This window comes from Natrix helvetica (assembly GCF_964273705.1).
Source record: "Natrix helvetica genome assembly, chromosome: Z".
In the NCBI taxonomy this organism is placed as follows: Eukaryota; Metazoa; Chordata; class Lepidosauria; order Squamata; family Natricidae; genus Natrix; species Natrix helvetica.
In genome coordinates, this window is record NC_138554.1 from 24,974,744 (window position 1) to 24,998,588 (window position 23,845).

Sequence of the window (23,845 nt, forward strand, 5' to 3'; positions counted from 1 at the left end):
AGCTAAGCTAATGTCTTAAAATAAATTCCATTTATTTTAAAAGAGCAAGAAGAAAACCAAGGATATGAATTGTTTTAGGATGAAATATTTAGCTGATATTTCTACCCACTCGGTTCTACAGGCAGAATGCCCTAACCTCACCTCTGAACTCATGACAACCTCAAGCTTGTTCTCCTGTTCAAGACAATCAGATTCTGAAATAAACTCAGGAGGGGAAATAACCCAATTCAACAGCCTCCAATGAGAAGCAGCAACGGAAAAGTCTTAGTTTAAATAGAGGAATATGAAGGGGTCTTTTCTTCTCTATCTCTTGCTTTCAGTTTTCTAACCCTTCCCCCATCTGTTATTTCTTTTTTCTACAGTAGTGGAAAAAAACAGCTGCTGGGGAAGAAATGGTTGTGGAAAAAGAACTAAAAAGAAGAAGTATTCAAAGATTAGGATTACTTTAAATAACTCCATGGTTTCCTAGTTTCAGGGCTGTTCATATTTCTTTAAAAAAAAACCCACCACTTGGGATAAGAATTCCTCTCCTCTCTCATCTAATGGCTTGTTGTGACACTACATCTTATTTTTGAATTTTTCCAGCATGCAATTTCTAAATGGCTAAGGAAGCATCCCTTTTAGGATTACTCATAACTCTAAGCTAAGACTTCTTTTATAACCATGATTTGTTATCAGAGGTGGGCTTCACAAAATTTTATCACCAGTTCCCAGCGCACCGAAACTGTGAGTGCACGTGTATGCACACTTACTTTATGAGCATGTGTGCCTTCCGTACATGTGCGTGGCCTTCTGCGCATGTGCTTTGCTTGCGCACATGGCTTGCACGCATGCATGCAGCTTAGGAAATGTGGCTAAATAGGGCAGCATAGAGCCGGGGTGGGGGGCCCACCCGCAGGTCGCCACTACCGGTTTGCCCGAACTGGTCCGAACCGGCTGAATACCACCAATGTTTGTTATTCAAATCACAATACAGGTAGTCCTCGACTTGCAACAGTTCATTTAGTGACTGTTCAAAGTTACAAGGGCACTGAAAAGTGTGACCGTTTTTTCACACTTATGACTGTTGCAGCATCCCCATGGCTGTGTGATCAAAATTCAGATGCTTGGCAACTGATTCATATTTATGACAGTTGCAGTTGTCGCAGTGTCTTGTGATCAGCTTTTGTGATCTTCTGACAAGCAAAGTCAAATGGAGAAGCTGGATTCACTTAACCGTATTACTAACTTAACAACTGCAGTGATTCATTTAATAACTGCGGCAAGAAAGTTCGTAAAATGGGGCAAAACTCACTTTCATTTAGCAACATAAATTTTGGGCTCAAGTGTAGTCATAAATCGAGAACTACCTGTAGACAGAGTCACACATAATGCCCAACTATTAAGTGTGGTTCATAAATTGCAAGCAAACTAGCATAGATTCATGTGGATCATTCAAACCATTCAAAACTCTTAATCTTCCCTGAGAAAGAAAGAAAGAAAGAAAGAGGGGGGTGGGGGGAGGTATTTCTCTTTTTAATGTTGTGGCTTCTCCCATTGTGATGGAAAATAGTGGCCCAAATCCTTCCCTTCACCCATCTCTTGCAGAACTTAGGCCCTCTCCTGTTATTAGGCCGCCAGTAGTAAATACCCTCGGCTCACCCGGCCTTGAACCAGGATCACAGGCTGCCATTCATGAGAGTGACTAGTGAACAGCCTTACTGGTAAGGTGAAGGTAACAAAGAGCGATTAGCATAAACGGGGGCAGACTGTATGTAAAAGGCCTGGTCCATAAGGCTGAAGCCGGCTGTTGGGACGCCCCTAGCAACAGCTTTTGTTCTCCGCTCTATGGGCCGATCCTGCCTCCATTGTCAAGGCTCTTTACTGTGGGAAGGATTTGGAAGGATTGTGTGGTGGGGCAGAATGTCTTTGAGCAATCTGTCCCCATCCACCCTTAGCCTACCCCAACTGGGACCAAGGAAGTAGACAGAGGCACCATTGTTCCGGCCATGAATGGGCCCAGCCTCCTCATGAATGGCTGCCTTATTTTTATGGTTGCTGGGCTTGTTCCCAAAGCGGCTGGGAATGGACCCCAATACGACCCTTGTCAAATCAGGACAGGGATGGGGTGTTGAGGGGGAAAGACAGAAGCTAGACTTTTTTTTTCTGTTTAAAAAATGGGGGTGGGGGGGTTTAACAAAACTCCCTCACAGTTTTCCCTCCAGAGATGGAGAAGAATTGGAAAAGATGGTAGATTTGGTGATGGGGGTTAGTTCAATCCTTCCCCCTCTCTCTTTCTCTCTGTCTCTGTCTCTGTCTCTGTCTCTCTCTCTCTCTCTCTCTCACACACACACACACACACACACACACACACACAACACACTCAGAGTTCTCTGAGGGAGATGCAGGGAGATTGCTTGCCAAGTTTTCCTGCTGAACCAATTTGGGCCAAACGATTGAGGCAAGTATTGTGGTATCACACAATCGTTGTCAGCTTGTACCCTCCCAACTATGCAGGGTTCTGCCTCCCGCAGCTTGTTGTTGGCTGTTACAGGATGTAATGTCCCACGCTTCTTAAAGAGTCCCAGATCGGGGAAGGAAGACTCATATAATCGCCCAAGGGATGTTCTGAACAAAAGTTGCTCCCACCAGACCAAATATGTTTTCCATCTCGGACCATTTGGTTTGGTTGTCTTATATGTTGAGCCGGTTTCCAAAATTTTGCAAAGGGAAAAGGAGGAAGACGCTGGTGGCAATGAATGATTTGAAAAATGTAGATTCAAGGATCTTCAGTGGTTTTAGCCTTCCTTTTGCTTAATTGGCAAGGTCTAATTAGTTCTGGATCATTTTTCTTTCTTTAAGTGGACACTCAGATTCACAAAGGTGCAATGGGCAGCCATATAAATCACATAACAGGTGCATAATTGATAGCTTGTCTGTATTACCAAACATTTGATGCTTATTTCTAAGTGAGATTTCCAGAGATTTTAGGCACATTTTGATGATTTCTATTATCTTTAGAACCCCCCCCCCCTTTTTTTTTTAAATTTTAAAAATCCCTTATTTAGTACCCTCTCTCAACCTTTGGACTTTAACATGTAATGGAAGTATAATTTCCAGAATTTCTAACATGGGGAATTTCTAATAGATCTGTTGGGAAGGTTGACATGTTGGAAATGAAAAAAATTACAGGTAGCCCTCATCTTACAACAATTCATTTAATGACCGTTCAAAATTACAACATCACTGGAAAAAAGGTAACTTATGACCGTTTTTCACATTTACAACTATTGCAGCATCCCCATGGTCACATGATGCAAAAATTCATATGCTTCGGCAACTGACTCATATTTATGACCATTGCAGTGTCCCGGGGGTGGTGGTGGTCATGTGATCCCCTTATGTGAGAAGCAAAATCAATGGGGAAGCAGGATTTACTTAACAACTGTGTTACTGACTTAAAAACTGCAGTGATTGATTTAACAACTGTGGCAAGAAAAGTCATAAAATGGGGCAAAATTCACTTAACAAATGTTTCACTTAGCAACAGAAATTTTGGGTTCAACTATGGTCGTAAATTGAGGTCTACCCGTACAATCAACAAGGCTGTAATCTAAGAACGCAGACTCACATATTCTTTGATATATGCAAATGTTCCTTTTTTATGGTTTTGGGAAGAGAGTTGCTTCATTAAGCATAACTTAGGAAGGAAAGGCTAGGAGTGAGGATTCTATTCACACATTCCAATTTATTGAACAAACTAAAATTGGTTTTCATGTTACACACTTAACCAAATGCAAACAATTCAGATATGGTTAAGTGCTACATGTGGCTCAATCAAAAAGTTCCTCAAAACAGATTTATAGGTGTCAGAGAAAAGACATATGCTGTAGTATGCTGGCTGGGGAATTCTGGGAGTTGTAGTCCACACTTTTTAAAGGTGCCAAGGTTGAGAAATTCTGGGGTAGCGCCCTCCACTGCCTGTAATTCAACACTGAATTTTGGCTATCAATAGGCAGATTAACTTCAATTTATTTGGCTGTATCAGAATTAGGCCCTAAAAGGTAGTCCTTGATTTACAACCCCAAATTGGGTTAGAATTTCCATTACAAAGCTAGACAGTTGTTAAGTGAGTCGTGCCTGATTTTATGACCTTTTTGTCACACTTGATAAGTGAATCACTGCAGTTATTAAGTGAACTGCAGCTGTTAAGTGAATCTGGCTTTCCACATTGTCTTTGCTTGCTGGAAGCTGGCTAGGAAAGTTGCAAATGACAATCATATGATCCTGAGATTCTGCATTCATCCTAAATCCATGCTGGTTGCCAAATATTTGAATTTAGATCATGTGACCGTGGGGATGCTACAATGGTTCATAAATGCAAGGACCTGGTTGTAGTTCACCTTTCTTCAGCGCCACTGTATTTTCAAACTGCCACTAAAGAAATCTTTGCAAGCCAAGGACTAGTTGTACTACATACTGCTTCTAGCATTCCACTTCATTTTCTCATATCCAGGGGTGGGCTGCTACGGGTTCGCCAAGTTTTGGGAGAACCCGTAGCTAACATTATGGCTGGTTCGGAGAACCTCCAAATCCCACTCCTGGCTGGCCCCTCCCACCTCACCCCCCCCACCTTATCCTGCCCCTCCCAGGAGTCTCAACGCTGCCTGTTTTGGATGAGAGGTAAGTGCAGGGCCCACGTGGAGGCTTGGGGAGGGGGAAAAATGGGCTTCCCAGAAGTTCCGGAAGGCTGGAAACGGGTTCCTTTCTGGCCTCCGGAGGGCCCAGAGCAGTGGTGGGTTGCAGGCGGTACACCCCGGTACAGGCGTACCAGAGCCTGCCTGGAGCACCGGGTACCGTTCCGGTACGGTGCTCTGGAGGGCCCGCCCGCCCACCCCAGCTTCTTACCTGTCCTTTAAGCCTTTGGCGCTTCTGCGCATGTGCATGGCGCATATGGAGCATGCGTGACACTCCGTCAAGCACCTGAAGCGTCACGGAGGCTTGCGGAAGCGTCGCAGGCAAGTACGATGCAAGGGCGCGCTGGGTGCTTATGTGTGCGCACTGCGAGTGTCCATGTGCATGATGCCAGGTCCTTTCCAACCGTACCGGTTGGAACGGGAGCGGAAACCCACCACTGGCCCAGAGGCTCGAGGAAAGCCTCTGGAGCCTGGAGAAGGTGCACCACCCCCGCCGTGGTGCAGGAGGCCGACTAGGCCATGCCCACCATGGCCACGCCCACCCAGCAACCAGGCAGAGAACCCGTTGCTGAAATTTTTGAAGCCCACCTCTGCTCATATGCATGTCCTCTGTGTACAGATGATCAGGATATGCTTTAATATTGCTTATTTTGCTAATTTCAGCAATCTCTTGAAGCCTGAAGGAGTGAGTGAGTGTGTGTGTGTGTGTGTGTGTGTGTGTGTGGGAGATGGAAAAATCTTGACTTCTAGTCTGAAAGCATATAAAAATATTACAAGTTGGCTATAAAACTAACACCATGCTGCTTCCCTTCTGCCCACTAATGTCTGTTCAGCTAATGTGTTTTGCGTTGTTACTATTTTGTAGTAAGTACAACACGCTCTATTTGGAGCTTAAACATTCTGTTAAGACATCCGGCAGCTTCTCAGAAGCGAAGCTGTTATGACCTCCTTTTACTAGCAGGCTCTCCTTAGGAAAACTCTGCCGAGGGAATGAATGGCAGAGTGAAGGGGGAAAAGGAGGAACTTTTACACGATTTTCCTTTATGTAAGAACAAACAAAGTCTTAACACAGGAATTGTAACAGATCTCTCCCCCACCCCAAGATGAGTCCTTCCTTTCAGTTTCATTCACGTCGAAATTGACAAAAAATACATGCAGGATGTCAGTTCTGTCATCAGTTTTGATGGTTGGCCGTGTGTGTGTGTGTGTGTGTGTGTGTGTGTGTTTGTGTACGCGGTATACCTTTCATTCTTTAAAAGAGGGATGCATTTACAGGAGTGGTGGGATTCAAATAATTTAACAACCGGTTCTCTGCCCTAATTATTTCTTCCAACAACCAGTTCACCAAACTGCTCAGAAAACTAACAACCGATTCTCCCGAAATGGTACGAACTGGCTGAATCCCACCACTGATTTACAGGTATCGTTATTCACTCTAAGCATTCGCTGATTATTATTTTTTTTAAAAAAAGCACGGTGAGTTTTATAAAGACGACGCTATCTGTAGCCAGCTATGACGGAGCAAAACTGACAGGGGCAGCAGAAGGATGTTGTGAAGGCGCAAATCCTGTCTTTGGGACTTTTCATCCTAGGGCCTGGCACAGATGTGTAAGTTAAGCATCCTGATACATGTTTAATCTCCTGTCTCTCCTGGTCCCACCTGAGGACATCCAGATCTACAGAGTTGCAAAGGTGGAACAGGGCATGATAAGAAAGAAAAAACGACAGCTCAGCCAGATAACCGAATTCAAGTGCAGCAAGAAGAGAATTCTTCCTTTGCTGTTCTACTATTCCAGGAATGTCATGTCTGACTCCGACCTACCTGTTACAGATCTACAACCTCTGCCAATATGGCAGACTCCTTCCTTTTACCTTTCGAGCTCTGAAGGGCAGATTTTTGATGTAGAAATGATGGAATACAGATGAGGATTTCAAACCTTTGCCTTATAGCACAGCTAAGCTCCCCCCCCCCCACAGTGTATGTGTGAGTGTAGGAGAGGGGTAGAGTGGGGGAGGGAGGGAAGCTGAAGGGGGACAGTAGTAGAAACAAGTGAAATTGGGGGCTGGTTTGGAGAGAGTGCAAGACCTGGAATAATAAGTACACAAAGGGGCCTGGTGAGGATGTGATGGAATAGAGAGAATGGGACACAATTTCTTATTCTGAATGGAACAAGAGGTTCATTGTGGCTTTATTTCGGGGGGGGGGGAAGGGGGGAGGGGGGAGATGATGGGAGATGAATGAGAGATGGGAGAGAACCACCAGAGGCTTGAAAGAAACAGAGAAACGAATAATATTCTAGACAGTAGATGTCTGGAGGGGGTGGATATTGAGGAACTGGGCTTTGTAGCTTTTCTCTTAGAGAAGGAATCGTAGAATTCCCACGGAAGCCACTTTTATTGCGACTTAGCTGCCAATTGATACGTGCACCTTATTTAGTTTCTTCTAGCCTGCGCTGCTAAATTAACCAGGAATTTAATCTTGCCCTATTGACTGAACCAATGTGATTGAGCCGTTGCTTTATAAACCAAAAGAAAATCTTGTTACGCATGACTGGCTTGTAAAGGATGCTAGAATCCAAGAAGCTGAGCTTGGCTGAGTGTGGTAGATTTATGCATGCGCTGAGGAGCATTGTCTTGTGGGTGACCCTTATTTGTGAAACCATTACCTTGGCAAAGGATTAGTGTGTCCTTCCTTCATCTAAAGTCAAGACTTCTTTTTCAGTTGAGCTCAGCTGCTGGTGACTTCATGGCCGTTCCCATCTAGCTGTCTTGGCAGCAGTATGGAAATGGTGTCACTGCCTTTTTCCAATAAGCCTTTTCCATTTTCCAGTCTACACCAAAGCCCTGGGATTCTCTGGAGAACTCCCATTCAAATACTAACTGGATCTGAGCCTAAGCAAAATTGACCTGATGCTGCCAACTGGCTGATCCCCAATCTATTACTTGTCAATGTTTTAGACCAGTGATGGCGAACCTATGGCACACGTGCCACAGGTGGCACGCGGAGCCATTTGTCAGGGCACGCAAGGCGCTGCCTTGTTAGCTGGCCAGCGCACATGCGCGCGCTGGCCAGCTCAGTTCACCTTTTTAAAAGCCATTTTTCGCCCTCCCCAGGCTTCAGAGGCTTTATAGAAGCCTGGGGAGGGCGAAAAGAGCTTCCCCCGCCCTCCCAGAGGGCCTCCGGAGGCTTCAGGGACCGTCCGGAGGCTTCCCTGACGCCTTCGGAGCGCTTAAAACGACCTTCCAAGCAAACCGGAAGTCACTTCCGGTTTGCTCGGAGGGTGGTTTTAAGCGTTCCGAAGGCTTCAGGGACCGTCCGGAGGCTTCTCTGACGTCTTCGGAGCGCTTAAAACCACCCTCCGAGCAAACCGGAAGTCACTTCCGGTTTGCTAGGAGGATCTTTTTGAGCACTCCGAAGGCTTCAGGGAAGCCTCCGGACAGTCCCTGAAGCCTCCAGAGGGCCTCCAGGGGGGCGGGGGAGGCTCTTTTCACCCTCCCCAGGCTCCTATAAAGCCTCTGGAACCTGGGGAGCGCGAAAAAAGCATGTAAAAATGGGGGGAGACGGACGTGTTGAGCACGCATGCGCAGTGGGGGGTGTCACGCATTGCATTATGGGTGCGGCACGCCCGCACACGACCCCCCTGCGCTCCCCCCACTTGTGGCACGTGAGCCAAAAAAGGTTCGCCATCGCTGTTTTAGACCATAGTTCCCCTTTTCTTTTATCATTATCCTTAATGACTGTCTGGGATTCAGAGATTACTTAAAAATTAGATAATTTTGGATGGAGAAATGGTATCTTTGATCACTCTTAGTAGTACCAGTAGTCCATGACTAACAACCATTCGTTTAGTGACTGTTTGAAATTACAATGTCACTGACTTACAAGTAGTCTTCACACAACCAGTGCAGCATCTCCAGGGTCACATGATCAAAATTTGGGCACTTGGCAATTGCCCAATAATTGCAAAGGCCTTAATGCCATGTAATTGTCACTTGCAACCTTCCCATCTGGCTTCTGACAAACAAAATCAGTGGATTTAATTAATGACCGTGTGATTCACTCAACAGTGATTTGGTTAACAACCATTGCAAAAAAAGATCATAAAACCAAGTGCAGCTCACTTAACAACTGCCTTGCTTAGCAATGGAAATTCTGTTCCCAACGGCAATTATAAGTCGAGGACTACCTGTAACAGAATATCAGAGTTTGAAGGGACCTTGGAGGTCTTCTAATCCAACCCCTTGCTCAAGCAGGAGACCCTATACCAGGGGTGTCCAAACTTGGGAACTTTAAGACTTGTGGATTTCAACTCCCAGAATTCCCCAGCCAGCCATGCTGGCTGGGGAATTCTGGGAGTTGAGGTCCACAAGTCTTAAAGTTCCCAAGTTTGGACACCCCTGCCCTATACCATTTCAGACAAACAGTTGTGCAATCTCTTCTTTAAAATCTCCAGGTGTTGGAGTGCCCACCTGTAATGCCACCCTCTGGAAACTCTTAGATAGAACCACAAATATATGTACACTTCCAGAGTAATTAATTTCATCAGATAATCAACTGTCATAATAGCTATGGAAATGAGCCTATAATTTTCCATGTGCAGTTCCCCTCAAGGAAAACAGTTGTTTGGCTTAGATGAGCTTTTTTTGCATCTTAGTGACTTGAAGATGGGTGGGCTTCACCTCCCAGAATTCCCCAGCCAGTATGTGAGATTCTGGGAGTTGAAATCAAACACTGTTTAAGAGTAACCTTCCCTAAATTCATGTCCTTTAGATGTACTGGGAATACAACTCCAAGAATTCTCTGGCCAATATGTCTTTACTTGTGCTATTTAGGAATTATGGGAAGTACAGTCCTGAAACATCTGGAGGCCATTAGTTTGAAGAAGGCTGTTTTAGACACGGGAAATGGAACATAAGACCTTTCTATCCGAACATGGCGATAAGGCTTAAGACTGAAAGTGAAAGTATGCTGGAGAGAGTAGGGATATGTAGCCACCAGGTGGGATCTTACCAACTCCTCAAGTCACTTGATCCAGAGTCTAAGGACTGCAATACAGGTAATCCTTGCCTTACGACCACAATTGAATCCAAAAGTTCTAATGCTAAGTAACAATTGTTAAGTGAGTTTTGCCCCATTTAACAACCTTTTTTGCAGCAGTTGTGAAGTGAGTTGGTGAGGTTGTTGAGTTTGTTACGCGGTTAAGTGAATTTGGCTTCCCCCAGACATTGCAACGGTCCGAAATGCATGCCAGTTGCTAAGCGGCTGAATTTTGATCAGGTGATCATGGGGATGCCGCAACAGGTCATAAGCGTGATACAGTCGTGTCACTTTTTTCAGCGCCATTGTACCTTTGAATGGCCACTAAGCGGAAGGCTGTAAATCAAGGACTACCTATATAGATCTTTACATCTGTCAGAAATTATTTTAAAGCCGAATCAAGTTGGGCATTGCAAACGTGTCTTGAGGATTAAACCAGACGGTTTAGCTAATGCTGAACTCATTTCAACGCCTGCTTGCCTATTTCATAGAAAATGACATTTCTAGCCTAGAAATGACAGCTATTAGGGAACGGGGATCTTCCTTTACCAGCAGATGATAACCGCAGCCACACAGCTCCAGGTGACACAGCAAACCCTTTGTGTCTTCGTCTCCTCCTCATCTTCATTACTGCAGCAGCAAAAACGGATCAGGTAGACGCAGATAAGAACTAGACTGATGGCAAAGCACAAACCCGAGACACTGGCCAGAAACAGAAGTGCCTAAAGAATGAATAGAGATTTAAAAAAATAAAAAATAAAACTAAGTAGTTTTCAGTCCATAGGTTAGTGTAAGAAAATACAGGTACTCCTCGACTTATGGCCACAATGAGCACCCAACATTTCTGTTGCTGAGACATTTGTTAACTAAATTTTGCCCTGCTTAACAACCTGTCTTGCCAGGATGCGTTAAGTGAATCACTGCGGTGGTTAAGTTAGTAATACGAATCTGGACCCCCCCCTTTTGATTTTGTTTGCCAGAAGGTCGCAAAAGGTGATCATATGACCCTGGGACACTACTACCGCCATAAATATGAGTCAGTCTCTGAATTTTGATCACGTGGCCATGGGGATTCTGCAACAGTCATAAGTGTGAAAAACAGCCACTTTTTTCAGTGCCGTTGCAAATTTGTAGGGGCACTAAATGAATTGTTGTAAATCGGGGATTAATCTGCGAAATGCAACATTGTACATGCGTGTTCTCATCAACTCGAATGCTGCGTGTCTGCTTTCTTTCTCTGTCACGTTTCTAGGTGTGATGAATAAGGAGATGGGTTTGATAGCATGTAGGCAGGATCCGTCTCTAAGACCATTTTTCTATTGTAGCTTTTTTTAGCTTTCTCCTCATTGACAGCCAATGATTTAAAGATTTTTAGAAGACACTGTCAAACACCGATGAGGAAACAGCACTGGAGTTCTTGTAGGTCAAAGCTGCCCAGTATTGCTATTCAAAAGTCATTGTGTAGCTTCTCCTTAATTTGTTTTTTATATGGTTAAAAATAAACGATGGGATAAGCAGTGAGAAAACACGGTTAGCTTTAGTAAGAAGACAACATTCCCCCCCCCCCCCCAATCCTGGGAAATGAATGTACCACTGGAAGCATAAGGAGAAAGCTGTGGGGAGCTTTCAAAGCATTTGGACAAATGCAGCTGCCTTTAATGTTTCAAAAAGAGAAGCTTTTATGCTTTCTGAAGCGCCCCTTCCAAAGGGTTTACACAGACCTATTGTGCGATGAAAGTTTTATCTGGGAAAACTGTTGCAAACCTGGTACCCTCCTGATGTGGCCTCCACCAGCATGCCTCCTTTTCACATATCCATTAGCCCTCCTATCTCTTACTTCATTCCCTCCATGAAACTGTTTGGACCAGCATTTCCCTCTTTTTTGAAACTCATTTTTAGAGTAGAAAAATGGGAGGACGGAATGGACAGAGGCTAGTTTATATTCCAATATCCCTTTGCCATGCTTCTAATTACTTCTAAATTACAATCCAGAGAAATGAAGTGAGAGCTCATTTTGCATTTATAGTGGTAATCCTTGAGTTGCAATTGTTCGTTTAGTGACTATTCATAGCTACAATGGCACTGAAAAAGTGGCTTGTGATTATTTTTCACACTTACGACTGTCACAGCATCCTCATGGTCATATGATCAAAATTTGGATGCTTGACCACTAACTCAAATTTATGATGGTTGCAGAGTCCCTGGTCACATTCAGTGGTAGGATTCAAATCTTTATACTACTGGTTATGTGGGCGTGGCTTGGTGGGCGTGGCAGGGTAAGGATACTGTAAAATCCCCATTCCCTCCCAATCAACTGGGACTTGGGAGGCAGAGAATAGATGGGGGCGGGGCCAGTCAGAGGTGGTATTTACCGGTTCTCCGAACTACTCAAAATTTCCGCTACCGTTTCTCCAGAACTGATCCGAACCTGCTGAATACCACTTCTGCATCACATGATCCTGTTTTGCAATATTCTGAGAAGCAAAGTCAATGGAGAAGCCATAATTACTTAACAACCATTTACTAATTTAACAGCTGCAGTGATTTGGTTAACAAATGTGGCAAGAAAGGTCATAAAATCGGGCAAAACTCACTTAATGACTGTCTCACTTAGCAACAGAAATCTGGGGCTCAATTGAGGTTGTAAGTTGATAACTACCTGTACTGCAATTAAGGATTTTATTGCTTATTTAAATCAGATTCTATAGTATACTTATTCTGCTCGCATTGTCTAGTTTTGATTTCCAAATGAAAGATAACTTGTAAAAATACATACCGGTACCCAGGCTTGAGACCCAATCTTTCAGAAAGCACAAAAGATTTCTTAGGAATATTTGACAAATAGGTTTAAAACTATGGCTTCCTGCAAATCTTCATTGCTTTATGGATTTTGGAGCAATTAATAAAGTTCCCAGTCATTATTGTTTAGCTTAAAAATATCCAATCTACTGCAAGCCATTTGTCCCAATAATAATATATGTCCCTCAATCCTACCTCTATGGGGGTTCTTGGTGATTTATAAGCTTGGTGGTTTTCTTGCAGATGTTACATTACCAAACCAGATGATCAGAGAGCATCAAGGACCCATATTTTGAACCCTGAACTACAAATATTCTCTTCTATTAATCCAACTTCAATTTTCTTTCCCTTTCCCTAAAAATTGCTGGTTCATGCCATGATACTTGTGTATGTGATGTCATTTGCCCATTTTTCTGCCTTCTTTTATTGTCCTCAGCAAAAAAAAAAAACACAACAGGAATTTATTCCTATGTGATCTTCCATCTCGTTAACACCAATAGCAAACCTGTAGCCTACCAGATATTGTGCTGAAGCAGCCAGCAGTCCTACCAGTAAGATCAGGATAAGGAATACTGGAAACCAGAGTTCAGCAAAACTGAAGGACCACAGGCCCCATAAATGGATGCAATAGAATAATAGTACTAATAAAAACAACAGAATTTAGTGGAGTCTAAAGCTTCAGTCCCATTTCCACTTAACTTGACGATGAGCCAAAATAAAACAGAATAAGGCTTCCTTTTTGGTAAACACACTGTGTCCTTGCTTTCTATTTCAACTCAGAATTTGAGCATTTGGAAAAACAAAGGCTTGAATATTTTAAAGTAGAATACAAACAATCCTGCATTGTTTAGCTGCTAATCCTGGCTGTAGAGACTTATCCAGATACCAAAAGCCACCTTCTCTTTATAACTTTAAGGGTTCTGGATTGGTTTACAGCATCTGTGCACATGTTCTTCAATCTTTGATGTCTGGAGTAGGTGCTTCAAAAACCTATAGACCAAGGGTGTCAAACTCAAGGCCCAGGGGCTGGATCCAGCACGGGATACTTAGATCTGGTCCACAGGACTGCCTTGGAAACAGTGAAGGACCGGCCCATGGTGCTTCTGCCAGCGAAAACAGGCTCCCGGGCTCCATTTTCCCTGGCAGTGGGTTGCAGGAGACTATGGCGGCTGAAAACAGAGCTTGGGAGCCTGTTTTGGCTGCCAGAGCGCTCGGGCCACCATAGGTGCCCCCGACAGGAGTGACGTCGAGCTGGCCATGCCCACCCTGCCCAAGCCCACCCCGAGATCAAACACAACCCTGAGGTGGCCCTTAATTAAATTGAGTTTGACACCCCCGCTATAGACCGTATACAGGTAGTCCTCAACTTACAACGGTTCATCTAGTGACCGTTCAAAGTTACAATGGCACTGAAAAAAATGACTAAGGACCGTTTTTCACACTTACGACCATTACAGCATCCCCATGGTCAAGTGATCCAAATTCTTGGCAACTGACTCATGACGGTTAATTAATGTGATTCTCTTGTGTGACCTTCTGACAAGCAAAGTCAATGGGGAAATCATATTCTGTCAAGAATTGCATTACTAACTTAACAACTGCAGCCATTCACTTAACGAGAGTGGCCAAAAAAAAGAAGAGGTTATAAAACGAGGCAAAATTCACTTAACCAATGTCTCATTTAGCCACAGAAATTTGGGGCTGAATTGTGGCCGTAAACCAAGGACTACCTGTAAATATTTATTTATTTATTTTCTGTGTTTTTCTTCCTGCTCCTTTCCCACCCAGGATTATTCGACAGTTTTTCCAGCTGATGTCCTGACTTGGAATACAGCAGGTCCCAAGTGCCGTCCTGATGTCTGAGATTGCCTGAAGCCATACGTTCTGGGCAAGAGTATTTATTTGCTTCATGCGCTCTCTCTCTCTCTCTCTCTCTCTCTCTCTCTTTACCTCTCCTCTGACAAACAGATTACAGGCAATCTGACAATTTGCCTGGGCTGAGACTCTACAATCTGTGCCGACAGCAGCTGGCAGGGGAGGGATGGAAAAGTCTGTTACTAGCCTTTCAAGCCTGAAAACATTTTCAATCACAAGAGCTCATCCAGAAGCTATTCAAGGCTCACACAAGCAGCCATCCATTTTCACCCAGAGGTGATGTACCACTTCACACAAAGGTATTTACCATCATTTCTTCCTGCAGATGCTATTCATCCAAAGTGCACTAACCTTCGCCTACCCTTCGTCCTCCCGAGCTCCATTTTAGCTGGCAGAGGGTTGCAGGAGGCAACAAAAAAAGGAGCTAAGGTGCCTGTTTTCTTGGCAGAGCACTCGGGGCGCCACAGGTCCGATATGAGCAACTCAAGGTGGCCACGCCCACCCTGGCCACGCCCATCCCACCGCTCCCAAGGTCAAACGCAACCCTGATGCGTCCCTCAATGAAATTGAGTTTGATACCCCTGGTCTAGTAGATAGAAGAAGACAATTATATCATGTTCAAGTCCTTTCAATTTGTGACTGGGTAATGTTTGATCATTTCTCTGGAAATACGGTGATATTTGAGTTTGCACTTTTGAGACTCTATCCGCCAATCAGATATGCCATCTCAAACACACCCTGTTCATTGTCTGATATTTCCTATTCTCCCTTTAAAATCTTTCATTCCGGCCTCGTATCTATCTTGCAAAACACTTGACAGCCAAATTAGACAGAGTACATCAACGTACAAAGGTAGAAGAGGTTTATATTCTACAAGACAAAAATTACAATTAAAAAAATAGCAGAGGTTAGATATTTCCATGAGAATCCAGATCCAAAACAAATGCACTAAATCTCAGTAGGTCAGTCAATGAGAACTGGAAGGGATCTTGGAGGTCTTCTAGTCCAACCCCCTATTGAAGCAGGAGATGAGCCATAGGACTGTCTTCTTGTGTTGTCCAGCAACTGGAATTCAGAGGTGGCTATTGCCACTAGATGTAAAGTGTAGCCATCATGCTTAATAGCTTCTGGCAGCATTATCCTGCATGAATTTGTTAACAAGCACCTGCCCATCACTTAAGATCTTCTTTGGAAGGCCTTCTCTTGAAACATTAATAAAGAAGAGTCTTCTGATAAAGTGGAATGCCAGAAACACTTACATCATAATAAATTTGTTAGTTCTGAAGAAGTCACCAGACATTTTATTGCTTATGCTGCAACATTTGGGAGATAGCTATCTTTCTGGGAACTCTGCTGCAGCATGTTCACCTTTTTAAAAACATGTTTTATGTGCCATATGAAGTCCTTTCAGTGCTTCCAGGCATTTCTTTGTTTATTCATTAGATTTTTATTCCATTGAATAAACCACTGTCTCCTTCATTCCCACCTCCCCTTAACAACTATTCTGTGAGATAGATTTGATTGACACAGTGACAGATTTCTTTGGAACATATTTTGCTTCATTTTAAAGGATAGCTGAAAACAACTGTATTGACCAGGAGTCTGTAGAGATTCTCAGTCAAAATAACATTCTTTTCTCAGAGAGTCAAGGACACCTTGTCCTGCAGCTGCGATGGTGTGACTGGGAGGTACCTCCAGTTGTGGATGATGACTGATTGGACCATGTGATGGACATGTGGGTGCCGGGCAGGGACATGAACTTTCACTTGGGTGGGGAAAACCTGGAAACTTTCAGATTTGGGTTTTCCCAGATGTGCCAATATGACATTTCTAATAAAATGCAACTTTGAGGAGACTCAAGTCTCAGAGTCTTCTTTCGTTGGGGGAGCAACTGGACTTCCTTGTTTTTTCTTTGAAGGCGTTTCACTTCTCATCCAAGAAGCTTCTTCAGCTCTGACAGGACAGTGGGGAATGGAAGGATTTATATTCCTTGCAGACAGCTGGTCATTTTCATCCTTTTAGAGGGTTGTTGGAGGCTTATTTGTGTCCTCAGGGTCCCCCGAGTAGTAGCTCCTGGTTCCTATAGTCTGCAATTTTTCTCTGGAAATCCATTCCTATTCTCACACCATTCCAAGGGTGTTCATCCCAAATTGTATAGCTAAAAGTAGTGTATTGAACAAAGCTTATTAGAAATTTTAACCCTGTTGATTTGTGTGCAATTTTTAAAAAGTTGCAATCATTTGTATTTTAAAACGGTTTTATTCTAAAAAAAAATTTAGATCATTGCTTTACATGCCTATTTGATAAAAAGAAAAGCAGGACAAAGAACTTGTATGAACAAATTCCAGCCTTTACTTCCCTTTCATCCCACCAGTGGCACTGAATTAAACTCAAAAAGAGCCATTTCCAAATTTGAGATGCAATCACTGAAAAATCATTACTTAAATTGAGTCAGCCTTTATTTTTCAGCCTATTCATTTTCATAGGAATGAGATGATTAGACAGAAAGAGCTGCGTTATTCTAAGTTCTTGGAAGGAGAACCATTTAATAATACCAGGATATGATAGGGCTAGGTAGGATATTTAGATGGCAGCAAAGAGATGTTGAACACCGTAATATTTGCTGCTAATTTATGGTAATCTGGATATCTGCAGATATAACAGTACTAACTAAGCTTAATAGGGGAGCAATTTTTTTTAGAGAGCAGCTACGTTAAAATGGAGGTGAATGGGTGACTCCTGAGAAGAACAGATCAAGGTGCCGTGTGCTTTTTAAAAAATATCAAGTAGTCCTGAAAAATCATACACATTGGGCAAAAACAAGCTGTGAATGTATTGAATGCTTTTACCTCAGTACGGAGCAGTTAGAAACAGCTCCTTTCAATCTGGCGCTGGGAAGAATGGCATCCAATGAAGTCTTGGAGATAAGCTTGAATTCATGGCTGAGACATGTAGAGTAGGTTGCTACGGAAAGCAATCTTTGGGTTATCTGTCCTTTCATCCATCTCTCTTGCATACACATATCATCAGCAAATTGGATCAGCTGCAGCTGTGAGGCTCGGCCTGACCTACATATCAGAATGAGCACGCTGAACTCCTTGCTAGCTGTAGTAAGGGAAATGATTCCCGCAAACGTCCTCCTACTCACTCACAGACTGTGATGGTGGTGTGCAGTTCCAGAATTACTCACAACTTCTCCCTGGCAGTTGAGCAAGAGGCATTTCTCCAAACGTCTGCTATTTCCCATGATCTTGGCTTCAACTCTCTGTGCCCTTTCTGGTATCACACGCAATATTTACTTTTTCTTTGGCCCCGAAGAATCACATTTCCTCTGCTGGTAGAGACTTTTGCCTTACGAGAGATGAATTTCACATATGAAAAAGTTGAGAAGGAAGATGAATCAACGATGGGAAATCCAAGACGGGAAACATCTTGAATTACAAATGTCTATGGAGATTCTCAGTCATCCAGGTCAAGGTTGTCTCAAAAACGCTTTTTTCCAAAAGCAACTGGTCTTACTTTGTTTTTTTTTTCCTTGAAGGTATTTCACTTTCTATCCAAGAAGTTTAATCACTTCTGGCAAGGTGGTGGTGATGGTGAGAGGGGAGGGTGGAAGGATAAGTTCTGATGGACGGGGTGGTGGTGGGGAGATTAAAGGATCATATATCAGCCATATTGATATCAGAACAACCAAGGACAATATTAAGCTGCCTCAGGGATGGGATGGGACAGTGGTGGGATTCAGCCAGTTCACACCACTTTGGGAGAACCAGTTGTTAATTTTCTGAGCAGTTTGCTGAACTGGTTGTTGGAAGAAATCATTAGGGTAGAGAACCAGTTGTTAAATTATTTGAATCCCATCACTGGGGTGCAGTAATATTAAAGAACTATCTTGGTAGGGGGAAAATTGCTAAGAAGTGTTTGTGATAAGAAAAGCACGGCAAAGGCCCAGAGCCAAAGAGAAATAAACCAAATAATGCTCACCATATTATTTCCACCATCTGCCTCTCCCATTCCCATCCTAGCTGACTGTACCATTCTTCTGATATATAACTAGTTAGTTTTATTTGATTGTCTTAAAAAGCACAGTCAAAAGTCATACCTCCTAATCCTAATTTGATGGTAGGAACCTACTTTTGTTATTAATGGGGTGTCAGTGATGCAGTCTCCATTTTTTCAAGGGTGTTGTGTTCACTCAAGACAGAATGGAGCAAGTTAGATTCAAGGAGAAAAGATCCTCTGGAATATGTAGCAATGTTCCTATAACTTCTGTAGGCCATTATTTTTCTTTGGTATATAGTGTGGTTTTAAACAGCTCCCAGCCCTGTAGTTGGCTGAGGCTGAGAGGCTGGGGACCCATGGTGCAGGGCTTCCTGCTTGAGCAGGGGGTTGTATTGGAAGATCACCAAAGTCTCTTCCAACTCTTGTTATTCAGATGCTTCAAGCATCCATTTTGCTCTTCAAAGCATCTGTATCTCTTTCCAAAATGAGCAGTAATCTCCACCACTTTTGAAGTAAACATGTCTCCCAATGTCAAGGAGGTAGCCCTTGGTTCAAGGATGCGAGAATCAGTATCCCTTTGGGTGACAGTTTCATGCTACCATACTATAGCAAGGAGACATTTTGTCACCACTGGGAATCTCAAGTCTCTGTGTTAAACTGTAAAGCTTTATGAGAACAGAATACTCTTTTCTAAGCAGGAAGATTTTTATAGGCAATTTCTGCTAATGTTCCTCTAAATTAAAATTTCTCTCTTGAGCATCTACTGCATACACCATGCACTTATCTGAGGATTTGTACTGAATAAAGCATCCACAGCTATGAAGAGCATGTAAACTTGTATCCCATATAAAACTTGGTTCTCTTACAATAAGCATGCCCTGCCTGATGAATATAGTCCTTGATCATTTAAACTAGACAGCTTTAAAAAAAACTTGTACCTTTTTTGCTTATCTGTCCCTTGAGGGAAGCATAAATTGGGGACATTCCTTCCTCCCACCATTTTCCGGACATCTGGATGATTCTTTGAACAGATTTACAACAAACTGAACTGTTTGTTTTACAATGCAGTTCCTTGATTTGAAGTTCCTTTGTGGCAACAATACATACTTCTCTTAGCAGCATTAGCTAAATCAGTGTTTCTTAACCTTGGCAACTTTAAGATGCGTGTACTTCAATTCCCAGAATCCCCCAGCCAGCAAAGCTGGGGAATTCTGAGGGTTGAAGTCTACACTTCTTAAAGGTGCCAAGGTTGAGAAATGATTCACTAAATAAAACAGATGAGATAGTACATCATAAAAGCAGTCTGGAGTAGGGTGGGGGGATTATATGGTGGGAAAATAGCATCAGAGGATAGGTTAAAGCAGGTGCTGTTCAATGAATGAATCAATTATCATCCTGGCAAAATAAGCCATCTGGATTTCTCGAGATCCCCCTCAAACAGCATTCTTTCTAACCAGCCTAACAAACAGCAAATAATATAGAATCCATAAATTTGGCTAGTGATTAACAATGGACTGCAATCTCCTTACAATTAGCCCCTGTTCTAAATGTGGATTTTTGGAATCAGCATACTAAGGATAATCTGCAGCAAAATGATCGCTTTTACAGTAGATTATAGGTTGGCAGGGGAATAGGAATGAGACACATTCACCTGGTGCCAACCTGTTTCTTAGGCTTGGCAGGATGTCATAGGTTCCTCCTATATCTATGCCATCCCATGAGTTTGGGTAAGTTTCCTGGCCAGTGCAACAACATTCCCAAGCAGTACTATAATGGGGTTTCTTGAAGCTGCTAGTTTCAAGAGGAAGTACTATATAAATATTTTAAACATCCTATAAAAACCAAGGGTGTCTAGGATGTAGGCCTGGTTGACAATGGAGGCTGCTCATTCCAGTTATACATTGAGTCACCATGTAACACAGCGGTCCCCAATGTTTGTGGCTTGGTGGTCTGATTGGGGGGGGGAGTGGGTTACGCAAGTGGTGAGCTTGCACGCACCCAAACTCCAGCCACTCACTCAGCCCAATTCTGAGTAGGCCACGATCCAGTAGGGGTTGGGGACCCCTGATGTAACCGATCTGATTTCATGACCTTTTTTGCGGCTATTATTAAGCAAATGCTGCGGTTGTTAAGTGAACACTAAAAGTGTTAAAGCAAGCCAGTGGTTTCCTGTGGACCAGTTTTGCCACAAAACCAGAACTATGGGACACTGCAAATGATCACAAAGGGCAGCCCACTGATTGCCAAGTGCTTGACATGCAGTCATGTAACTGGGGAAGGCAGCTGTCAGAACTGAGTCATAAGTACACCCAAGGAAGACCATGATAACTTTGAACAGTCATTGAGCAACTGGTCATAACTAGAGGACTATCTGTATACCATAACAGACAATAGATCTTGTCTATTTTTGGCACTCTAACTGAAATCCAACCAGTGTGATTTCTGAACTGTGATTTATGGCTTAACATTCTGCATTAATTATGGTTTAAGTAAACCAATTAGAATAACAGAATTGGAAGGGATCATGGAGGTCTTCTAGTCAACCCTCTGCTCAGGCAGGAAACCTTATACCATCTCAGACAAATGGTTGCTCAATCTTTTCTGAAAAACTTCCAATGTCGGAGTATCCACAACTTCTGAAGGCAAACTCTTCCACTGATTAATTGTTCTGTCAGGAAATTTCTCCTTAGTTCTAAGCTTGCTTTTCTCCTTGATTAGTTTCCACCTGTTGCTTCTTGTCCTGTCTTTAGATGCTTTGGAGAATAGCTTGACTCCCGCTTCTTTGTAGCAGCCCCTAGATATTGCAATACTGTTATCACGTCACCCCTCACTCAGCTGCATTATGTGGAATATAAATGTCAGGTCTCATTGAGTCAGCCTTTTAAATTATCCACAATGCCGTTGAATGAGGCTGTGTTGCAGACAGCCTGGGCACTGTACAAATTTAATTGGCTAGACAAGAACTGCGTCAAAGAGGGGGCAGAGAGAGCAGATGGGCAGTTGGATCTCCTTGCTTCCCACCAAGGAGTAGCCAGGGCTCCTGCAGCCCCCTGCAACAGGGCTTAGTAGTGGGAGATTGAAAGATAATCCGACCCTTGCTTACTGGAGCCACAATGAAGTATTAATTAAAGTTCTAAGAAATCTGCGCAGAGGAACCATGCAATAGCCAGAAGGTGCAAAGAGAGCTGTGAAGAGCTGCCAGATAAAGAGCTATATCTGGGATATTTTAAAGAGCTGTTTAAAAAAAGGTTTCTGGCATGGAAGAAGTAAAAGAGTATTTTGTTCAGACCTCTCCGTTCAGCGTCACCAAAAAGGAGGTTAGAAAAGGGCAGCCCACATTTTATGTGATAGGAAATCTCAATTTTTAAAAACTGAATTACCCAACATTGAGTTGAAAATGTTAATATATCTATTTCAAATACAGCTAGTCCTCAACTTAAAGGTAAAGGTTCTCCTCGCACATATGTGCTAGTCATTCCAGACTCTAGGGGGCAGTGCTCATCTCCATTTCAAAGCCAAGGAGCCAGCGCTGTCCGAAGATGTCTCTGTGGTCATGTGGCTGGCATGGTTAAACGCTGAAGGCGCACAGAACGCTGTTATCTTCCCACCAAAAGTGGTTTCTATTTTTCTACTTGCATTTTTACGTGTTTTCGAACTGCTACATTGGCAGAAGCTGGGACAAGTAACGGGAGCTTATTCCGTTACGCAGCGTTAAGAATTTAAACCGCCAATCTGCCGACCTTTCTGATCGACAAGCTCAGCATCTTAGCCACTGAGCCACCGCATCCCTTTAAGTCCTCAACTTACAACCATTCATTTAGTGACTGTTTGAAAATTACACCAGCATTGAAAAAAATGACTTATGAGCAATCCTCACACTTACAACTGTCTCAGCAACTCCATGGTCACGTGGCCAAAATTTAGGTGCTTGGCAACTAGCATGTGGCAACATCATGTGATCACCATTTATGACCTTCCGAGCCGGCATCCGACAATCAAAGTCAATGAAGGAAGCCAGATTTGCTTCATGACTGCAGGATTCACTTAACAAATGCATTGGTCCGCTTAGCAGCCATAGCAAAGCTTGTAAAATTTCATGTGACTCACTTAACGACCATAACAAAAAAATCAGTCGTGATTTACTTAACCACTGCCTCGCTTAGCTATGGAAATTCTGGTCCCAATTGGTGTTGTAAGTCAAGGACTATCTGCGTGCAATTTTGTGGTATTCACTGTGCTTTTAAAGCAATGAGGAAGTTGAGAAAAAAAAACCAAAAACAAACAGGATTCCTGTAATTGGGCCTGGATGCTAGGGTGAAACTCAATGCTGTATCTGTCTGGAAAGTTGAAATTCAACTTATGACTCTAAAAATAAGGTAATAAGAACTAGAATTGAGAAAAACAGCTCTTTCCTTACATTGTTACTACATGAATGTAGTAGGTTTTTTTTTTCAATTCAATGTCCTCCAGTTATGTTAGATTTCAATTACAGATATTCCTCAACCGGGGACAGCCTGAAAGGCCTGTGCTATGATGGCATGGAGGGATTCCTTTTCCTCCTCCTCTTCTCCTTCCTCTCTGCCCTTTCCTTCACCACAACTGTCTGTATCTCATCGAGATAAAGTGGATCAGTTGCTTTTGTGGTGTGGAGACAATAATTTGGTCCCTAACACCAATAAGACCAAGGAGCTTATAGTGGACTATAGAAGGAATAGATGAGACATCCAGCCCTTGCCATTGATAAAATGGAGACCGAGTGGAGCAAATGGCCAGTTTTAAGTTTCTGGGTGTTATTAGAGGACCTGTCTGGGGCATTCACATGGCAGCACTGATCCAAAGGACCCAGCAGAGATTATACCACCTGAGACTTCTCAGGAAACAACAACTGAATGAAAAACTGCTGGTGACCTTCTACCGCTGCACCACAGAGAGTATTTTAACTTACTGCACCTGTGTATGGTTTGCCAATTGCACAGGGGCAGATAGGACACTATCTAGGACACTCCTTGGAAGAGCTTTATGGCTCCTACTGCCTTAAGAAAGTTCAAAACATTCTTAAAGATCCATCTTATCCTGGGCACCCATTTTTTTGAATTATTACCATCTAACAGACGGTACAGGATAATTACAAACAAGGAGAAATAGGCTGAAAAACAGCTTCTATCCCAGGGCAGTAACTATATTGAATTCTACTGTATAGTGCAATATTAATGCAATATCAGGGATATTCAATTCAATTGTATAGAATGTGAAGGTTGTGTGTTTGTGTTTTATTTTTACAGTTATAATGTACACTGAAGATGGCATTTAATTTCGTTGTACAAGGTGCAATGACAATAAAGTAAACTAAAAAACCAAAACTGTAGTCTGCTGCGGACGTGGAAGACGTTTCAGAATAGATGAGTGCTAATATCCAGTGTAAGAGAATTGTGAGCCTCAGTTCTATGCATGCAGA

General features: G+C 43.0%; 1 protein-coding gene across 2 annotated transcripts in view; it reads right to left on the bottom strand.

The window, feature by feature from the left end:
- Positions 1–23,845, bottom strand: part of TTYH1 (tweety family member 1) — a 103,710-nt gene that overhangs the window by 62,613 nt on the left and 17,252 nt on the right. For both annotated transcript variants that reach the window (XM_081932298.1, XM_081932297.1), the window contains exon 2: positions 10,264–10,436. In XM_081932298.1, coding sequence (XP_081788424.1) covers positions 10,264–10,436 — 173 coding nt within the window. The remainder of the gene's footprint in view (positions 1–10,263; positions 10,437–23,845) is intronic.